The sequence below is a fragment of the Haliotis rubra genome, unplaced genomic scaffold (genome assembly GCF_003918875.1).
Source record: "Haliotis rubra isolate DU_JTF1 unplaced genomic scaffold, ASM391887v1 Scf1131, whole genome shotgun sequence".
NCBI classification, from domain to species: domain Eukaryota; kingdom Metazoa; phylum Mollusca; class Gastropoda; order Lepetellida; family Haliotidae; genus Haliotis; species Haliotis rubra.
Genome location: NW_025765039.1, coordinates 184883 through 194032, shown reverse-complemented (window position 1 = coordinate 194032; position 9150 = coordinate 184883). Strand labels below are relative to the sequence as shown.

At 41.3% G+C, this 9150-nt stretch overlaps 1 protein-coding gene across 3 annotated transcripts; it reads left to right on the top strand.

Annotated features, from left to right (window-relative positions):
• The first annotated feature begins 455 nt into the window (after positions 1-455).
• Positions 456-6206, top strand: LOC124291790. 3 transcript variants are annotated; one of them, XM_046728880.1, is made up of 4 exons: positions 456-627; positions 1602-1772; positions 2259-2363; positions 3354-6206. In XM_046728880.1, exons 2-4 carry the CDS (start codon positions 1708-1710, stop codon positions 4477-4479), a joined length of 1296 nt encoding a protein of 431 aa, XP_046584836.1. In that variant the 5' UTR covers positions 456-627; positions 1602-1707; the 3' UTR covers positions 4480-6206. The 3 variants fall into 3 exon arrangements, with proteins under 3 accessions (XP_046584836.1, XP_046584819.1, XP_046584828.1); XM_046728863.1 differs by lacking the exon at positions 456-627 and adding an exon at positions 662-706; XM_046728872.1 differs by lacking the exon at positions 456-627 and adding an exon at positions 665-700.
• Positions 6207-9150: the final 2944 nt, after the last annotated feature.

Below are 9150 nucleotides of genomic sequence, written 5' to 3'. Positions count from 1 at the left end.
GACGCACTAACCATTACACCAAGTAGGTTGGCTGATTAGAGTGGGAGAATGGTATAATGAAGTAAGCGATAAATGTTGTTGTTGTTGTTGTTTTGTTTTGTTGTTGTTGTTGTTTTCCAGATCTACAAAATTGTTACGTCAACCAAGTCAGTTGCCTCGTAGTTGCCGAAGATCAATTCTAACCCTGATCTCTACAGGTCGTAATGTTCAGTGAAAGGCATGTGCATGTAGACGTATTACAGCGCTTCTAATCTGTTCATATCAATTAACAAAAGTATTTAACAAAATAAACCACAACAGTTTCAGAACGACATTAACGATTCAGTAGTCCAGTAGACAAGATGATAGTACCATAAATTATGTCTGTTGTACTTGTTATCCTGTCTAGCGTTTGACATAAAGGATAACACAAAGATTGGTCGGAGTAACGTGCCTGAATGGGCTTTCCATTTTAATCTTTGTAAGTGAAACAAAATTGAATGCGACGTTTGACGATACTTTACCACGAACATTTAAACAGTTGACAGCCTGGGCGGTCCTCATACCCAAGGGAGATAACTGCCGCAGGACAAGAAAGAAGTGCACGCGGCTAACCTCGCACATCGGGTTACAACCGACTCTACCCGAGTAGGTAATAAATTGCAGTGCTAGAGTTACGTCCCTTGTGTTTACAAAGTTGTGGGCGACACACGGATTTGGGGTACAGGTTTGTCGTTGTTTGCGAGAGTTTACAATCGTTAAGTCAAAGTGTTAAAACAGAACACCCTCAGTGTGCAACCCTGTACATGTCATATGACAGTACAATATATGAGTTATATTCAAATTTTTTCAATATTTTGTCATTTGTTGATCTAGCAGTGTCATGAGTGTGAAGTCAGTCACCCAAGTTGTAGCCGAGAGCCGCGATGCGCTCTCGGCTTCCCAAGTTTATCATAGCAGGGATTGCAATGTCCGCTGATCCGAGGATTTCCGCCGATATTATTACAAATTGATCAATTCTGTGAATCGTCCGAATCCGTTGAGAAACCACCCCACCTCCATTCGATGACACAATATTAAGTTTATAAGTTTTCAGCTGAAAATAGATTTCCTGTTCCCATCCCTGTGACAGAAAACCAGTCAAGTGATTCAAACTTATATGTAGACAGTGTTGTCACTCTGGCCAAGCAACTGACCAATGTTCCATGGTACTAGTCGTTTCTCCATCCACACGTATATAGCACCTGTATAGTCATTGCACCTGGCCACGCCCAACAGTGACAGGTGCGTCGCGGACATATAGTGCATTCAGAGCGTTCAGTTCAGATTGAGTACAATACTGAAAAGAGATATACCTCCTGTTACACGAGCATTGTATGGGCGGGGTATGTCTGTGTCAGGTGTGGGTCATCACTGTACCGTACCCATAGGCGTATCCAGAGGGGTGGGTGGGTGGGTGTTTGCAGGGTGCCCCCTTTTGTCCTGAAAGTTTATTAAATGACCATTGAAACTCGGGTGAAAATGAAGTGTGCACCCTCCTTTTCTCAATAGTGTGCACCCTCCTTTCGCAAAAGCTGTATCCGCCCCTGCGTACCCTAATGAGCTTGTGTTGTCTGTTGTAGGTCCAACTTGTCCAAGTGTAGGACGCCTTAGAAAACAAGTTTATTTACCTGTATAGAAGATGCATCCTGTCAGCTGTATGTTGAGGCAAGTTTCTGTATAACGAGGATGCAGATCGGTTCAAGGTTAGCAAAGCCGCTCAGATGTCGACAGGTATGCAGTTTAAGAAGCAGGTGAGACAATGTTCTGTTTGTCTTTCTGTGCCTAGATTGTTATCGTGTTTCAATTTCTGTGTAAATTCGTGGATGTAATAAGATATCTAAATAACCCTCTGGAGATTGGGTTTATGTTAAAGTATGGGAGTCACGACTGTATTAGGTTTATGTTAAAGTATGGGAGTCACGACTGTCTTAGGTTTATGTTAACGTATGGAGTTACGACAATCATTTACGACTGCGCTAGGTTTATGTTAACGACTGTGATAGCGCGACTGTCTTAGGTTTATGTTAACGTATGGAGTTACGACAATCATTGCGCTACGACTGTCTTAGGTTTATGTTAATATCGTATGGAGTTACGACAATCATTGCGCTACGACTGTCTTAGGTTTATGTTAAAGTATGGGAGTTACGACAATCATTGCGCTACGACTGTCTTAGGTTTATGCAGTATATGCAGTTAGAATGGGAGTTACAGATTTTCTTGTGGACGTATTTCAGGAGGATACGTCTTGGTTTACTAGCAGCCATCTTACTGGTCGTCGTATGGTTCCTCATCCTTACTGCCGGGTCATCCCGACCATTCCTGCTAACCTCTGACCTCAGGTATTGCATGTTTTCACAGTTAAATCTCGATATTCCAGAAACCCTGTGAGTTCAGAAAACCTGTTTCTCCGGAGACTCCAGCAGTTGGGAAAACCCATTTGTCCGAAACCCCGACAGTTAAGAAAATCTGTTTGTCCGGAAATTCCAATAGTCTTATTTCTCTTTCTAGACCCCAATTTTTCCGGAACCGTGATAGTCCAGAAACACTGCATTCAGGACAATTATTATCTGAACGTTTACGTAATACATGATAGACATACCCCTCATTAAACTGGGAATTGGGTCGTCCAGATTAACGGGGTTTCACTGTAGAGGACAGTTTATACCCTGCCCTGCCCTGCCCTGCCCTGCCCTGCGGTGTGGGATTATTCTAGGAACAGAGCTAATTACACAGGCTGCACATCACCATGTAAATTCCTGATTAGGCTGCTCATGTACAAAGAGGGTACTTGGTTAATCAGGATTTTTATTGGTGTTTTTTCATCTTCTAGTTGCCTGGAAATAGAATATTGTTTTTATTTTATATTCAGGTGATATCGAAAACGTCTGTAAAAGTTGAAATTGTCTGCATATTTTCTCAATTTGAAGGCAACTTGGCAACACGTTAAGTTCTTCAATGGCCTCATGTTATAATTATTCATTGGCGTGATGCGTGTTACTTCCCTTGTTGATTTATTTTTAGTGTTAAGCAATTGCTTTCAAGTTTATATTTAATGCGAATATCCGCACTTACCAAAGGGCTAATACTTATTTTATTCTTACAAGTCTTTAATCAAAACCACCATCGACAGACGCCCCGCTCCGCCCCGCCCCTTACTACCAAATTTGCACACGCACGCACGTGGACAATAACCTTGAACGAGACATCAACCACAACAAACGTCACTGTTTTCCATTAGTTTATTAAAAATATGAATCGTCACATTATATTGTTACGACATGATACATCTGTATATATCTATTGACTGTGTAATATTTCATTGGTTGTAGACCTTGGAACATAGCAGTCTCAAACATAAGTGCCTGGACGGAGAGCCTTACATCCGCTGCTGGCGCCAGAGATAGACAACCGCTGAAGACCAAGCAGAACGACGCAGAGAATCCACAAGCACCTCATGTCGATACTGGAACTGATCACACAGAAACAACCACGAAGAAGGTACGCCAGTTCCACAGTAACAGCACTAAACCCACATATGGACCCCGTAGACGGTACCTCATCTACCTCTGTGACAAGAAGGGTCGCTGTGGAGGTTGGGGAGACAGGCAGAGGGGCATAGTAGCTGCCTATCTGCTTGCTAGGGTAACAGGTCGGAGGTTTGGTATCAATATGTCCCACCCATGTGATATCAAAAAGTTCTACATCCCAAATATGGTCAACTGGAATGTGAATGTGAAAGACATTCAAGGCCTGAGCTTGGAGCAAGTGAACTGGATGAATAACCGCAATGGTGTTGTCGATGTCAAAAGTGACTTCAACCTAAAGCATCCCAGCGACGTGGTCTTCTTCAGAACAAATCAAGACATCATCAACGGAATTAAATACAGTCCAAGATATGGAAGCTTCGTTCCGAAAGAGTTTAAAACCAAAAAACGACCTCAGATTTTTCAAACTATATGGCACCAACTTATGACACCCTCTGTTCATTTCGGGAAACGAATCAACAAGTTCATGAGCACAGTTCCCAAGGAAACAGATTTAGTCTGCTCTCACGTTCGGATGAGGAAAAATCCCAACATGCCCAATGACGCCTCTCCGATAAATGCATTATCCTCTGTAGACTTATTATGGAGATTTCTATCAAAATTTAAAAATACTAGCCGTGTTTTTGTAGCTAGTGACTCGGTGGATGTAAGAAATAGTGCCAGGAAATGGTTCGGTAACCGCGAAATTGACACGGATGGTGTGGTGCTTCATATTGACCTTCAAGGTCATGTGTCTAGTGCTTGTATTGGCCTCGAGATGGCGCTGCTCGATCAAGCTGTCCTCAGTCTCTGCAAGGTGCTCGTTGTGTCCACCAGCAACTTTAGTATCAGAGGGGCCATGATGTCAAAACTTAAACAGAAACTATTTATGTTTAAAAACGGAACTATCACAGCATTTAACCTCTCGTAATTCTCAGTTCGTGTGTAATAATGAGTATATAATAGTATGAGTTTTTAACCCGACAAACCCAACAGATAATATTTGTCAAGGCAATTGACATGAAAACCAAGACAGTATTCAAAGAATTTAACTGCGACAAAATCTTGATCCAACCAGCGTATTATTTTCGTTACATGTGACGTTCGAGTATTCACTGCCTCCAGTGGTCAACCTATCATCAATTCTATGGTAAATCTAAATACTGGGATCTGCCAACTCTCATTGTACATGTTTACTGTCGCTCCAATGCCTGGCATTTATTTACAAGCTCAATCGTAGTGTAACATACCATTCTCCCGAAACCAAACTGTAATTGTCAAGAAAGTACTCTCACATTACGCCGATACTGAAGTCATTACACTGGCTTCCAGTTGAGGCGAGGATAGTGTTTAAAGTACTCTGTACCACATTCAAGAGTCTAAAAGGCATGTCACCAGAATACTAAGTGAACTGCTAACCCCCTACAAACCATCCAGACAACTGCGATCTGAAAGCAGATTTTTTTTGAAAACTCCTTCTTATAAACTGGCCTCTTATGGAAAGCGTTCTTTCAGTGTTTCTGCTCCATCGCTGTGGAATGAACTGCCTCTCGCCTTAAAACTGTCCCCATCAGTTGCTGTGTTCAAATCACATCTTAGAACGCATGTCTTTTCACTGCACTATTAACTCTACTCAAACATTATTATTTTGTAGCGCTTTGAGCACCCACGTAGAGGTTGGATTTAGCGCTATATAAATTTCCAGTATTATTATTATTATTATTAGGACAAAGTGCATGTATGAATACCTATACATATACACATGTAGTTCCAACGTGAGCGACAGACATCATCACTGTGACTAACAACAAACCAGGGTACAGAGACTTACACGTTTGTATTAGATTGTGGCAAAATACATGTTTTCATATATTCATTGTCTGTCTACATCTTGTTTCAAGGAACGGTGCGGTAGTCTAGTGGTTACAGCGTTCGCGCGTTACGCCGAAGATCCGAGTTTGATTCCCCACATATGTATGCGTGAGGCCCATTTCTGGGGTCCCTGGACGTAATATTGCTGGAATATTGCTAAAAGCGGCGTAAAACTAAACTCACTCACTCTTGTTTCAATGAGACGGTGCTGCTTGACACGTGCTATCGCAAAGAAGTCACGTGTTAAGAAACTGATTTGACATGCACTCTTTCAAACAACTCTCATGTGAAGTCTTCGCCTTGACCTTTGCCGTGACATACAAGTCAAGGGTTAAGACACCGCCTTATGATGTACTAGTAAGGGGAGAGAAAGGTGCCTTAACATGCGCTCTCACAAACAAGTCACAATTGGAGACATTGACTTGACTGTTGCTGTCATATACAAACGCCCACGGGTGAAGATATTGCCTTGACACGCGCTGCCACAAACAGGCGGCCATGCTTAGAAAAACATGCTAATGATGTGTAAAGACGTTACTTTGACATGAGTCCCTCACGATGACAGCCACGAATCTTATGATTTCAAAATCTAAGGGAGATTCTTGGAAAGACATTCAATTTCCATTGGGTTCCATTGTTTGTCGTTATTTTCCGGTCTAGGGGTTGAATTTAGTGTTACGTATTTAATGTTCATGTGTGCACAGGGGCTTGTATTGCTGAAGACAATACGTCCTGGGTCCTACAAGCGTACACTGATATCCATATACATATAAAGAAGGATGTATATGGATATTAGGATACGTTTGTAGGACCCAGGACGTATTATTTTCAGCAATACAAGCCCCTGTGCGTGTGTGTATATATGCAGCAGTGACGTTTCACTTTGTATTATATATTTTGTTTTATCTAAAATGTCAACAATAAAAAGTCATACAAAAACATTTCTTGGTGGTGTTATACAGTTTTGTGGCCAACAGTATTATTTGTGCTTGTCCTGTGTAGGCCAGGGTAATGAATATGCATTTCACGTGCATTTCATGTTTATGGGAATCTTTGTTATAACATGGAGAATTTTGATTGGTTGACTGGATCATCTGCTTCAACATGATCATACCTCGTGGTGTCTTGTGGTTTTCATTGCATTCTGAGAGCTGATAATGTGAGGTCGAGCCGGAGAAGTCACCAGGTTAGTTATAGTTGGTTGTAAAATGGTTTCTAAAATTTTAGGGTATAATATCTCAGTAATGCATATAAATTCGTCTCTTAAAAATATTAATTAATGTTGGTAGTTTGAATATGTAATTATGTTATGCTAATCCGGATTAGGTTGTAAAGTTTTTATGCCTTAATCGGATTGCTATTATACATATTTTCACCCATTTCTTGGATGGGTGTGGAGCGCGCTGTGGTGGTTAGACTGATAATCACTTGCGTGTGCTGGTGATGGGTTTCAAGTTATATATATATATATATATATATATGTTAATTTCATTGTATTTAGAGTCTAGGTACGTGTGTATCATCTAGCAGACGTCTAGGAGTAGTTTCGTCTTATAGACGGGTGAGCAAATTTTGAATATAATGTAAACGTGTAAAAAAAATTCATTTTCTTCTGGAAAATGTAAACCAATATGCATAAGTTTTTATTTCAAACTCAGTACGGTTATACTTGTGAACTAGCTGAAAAGGAAAGTTACTTGTTATCAATTTATTTATTTCAGTTCAATGTGAGGTGCATATCGCTCAATGTGACCATGATTTATATGTGTTTCAGTTGTCTCCCCTTTTCCGTTAATCTGTTGTTACAAGTGAATCTATGATAATACCCTTGTGATAAGAAAACATTGTGATATTCATATACAAATGAAATGTTTACAGGGCATTCTTCCTGTGGACCCGTGAAGATCCGGGGTAGAATAGGTCTTCAGCAACCCATGCTTGCCACAAAAGGCGACTATGCTTGTCGTAAGAGGCGACTAACGGGATCGGATGGTCAGGCTCGCTGACTTGGTTGACACATGTCATTGGTTCCCAATTGCGCAGATCGATGCTCATGCTGTTGATCACTGGATTGTCTGGTCCAGACTCGATTATTTACAGACCGCTGCCATATAGCTGGAATATTGCTGAGTGTGGCGTAAAACTAAACTCACTCACTCACTCTTCTTCCTGCGATGTCTAACGAATAGAATAAACGGATTCACACTCCACAGCAAGTCGAAGTTATGTTTTATCGGCGTAATAGCTGTGACATGTATAGGGATGCTGTGTGAATCCCTATTATAGGTTTAAAGTCTACCCTACAGTGTGTCCCACTCTATTCTGTTACACCTTTGTCAGTGGAATCTTAATGGTAACAGAAGCGGTGGGGTAACGTCACGCCGAAGGCCCGGGTTCGATTCCCCACATGGGTACAGTGTGTGAAGCCCATTTCTGGTGTCAACGGCCGTGATATTGTGGGAATATTGCTAAAAGCGGCGTTAAGCTGTACACGCTCACTCACTTAAATGGTAATAATTTCGGAAACTATCCCAGTGCATGGTGTAGTAGCTTTTAATACCACTATTTGTACTGGCTCGAAACCTTGTCGACATCCACCAATAGGCCTCAGATCAGGAGTCCCAGCGTGCTAAACAATGGCCCGATTACCTTACCCGGGTACCATGGGTGCCTTTTGTCAGATTCTCAGATTCATTATCTTGCCTTCAGGAACTTCAAAGTGTCACTTCGAGTCACCCTATCATCCAGGACACTTTAGAACTTTACAACGCCATTTCTACTGGAAAATGTGACGTCATCCTCTGCTGGTTACCTAGGCATAGCAGGTAACACAAAGACCGATGCTGCAGCTAAAACGGCTCTTTACAAACATTTATTTTCACTGCTGGTCCCGCATAGTGATTTCAAATCCACTATCAAAAGTTATACTCGGGACCTTTTGCGAGAAAGGTGGGACACCCAAGTAGGAAGAAATAAACTACACGAACTGAAACCAACAGTCGGTTATACCGCCTTGGGTTGTCAGTCAAGACGTGATGAGGTCGTTTTACGTCGATGTCGTATTGGCCACAGTCGGTTTAGTACGGTTTACTCACGACTATCTGCTCAAAACAAATGGAGATGGACATCCTAAGTGTGTCTCTTACTATTATTTGAAGCCCATTTCTGGTGTCCCCGCCGTGATATTGCTGGAATATTGCTAAAAGCGGCGTAAAACCATACTCACTCACTCTTGCTATTAAGTGTTCACTATCAGGCATATTCAGCTTGACCACGTGGACCCTTTCAAATGCAAGGGATTCTTATTTTGAGGCAATAAATCTGAAAGAGTTTCTTCGCGAGTAAGCGGGCTTCTCATTGTGAGCAACGCGTAAGGGAAACTGATCTGTATCATAAATTGTAACTATGTTATGTGTATGACAAATTGCTTTCAGAAAGTTGGTACTATGACTTTTTCTGTTTGTAAACAATAATGTAATGAAGAAATATGATTTTGAGGAAACCCCTTTTGACTTTGTAATTTAAATGTGTGCAGACTTGGTTTCGTCATTACATGGCTGAAATAACGACGTAAAAGTTTAACTCGCTTATATTACTCATTTTTTTCCAGTTATATTTATAAAAGGGATATATCCGACAACAAACTAAGAGGACAATATTTGAAAACCAGTTGCTCTTCATGGGGGTCGCCCGTGAGGATCCGGGTCAGAATATTGTCTTCAGTACCCCA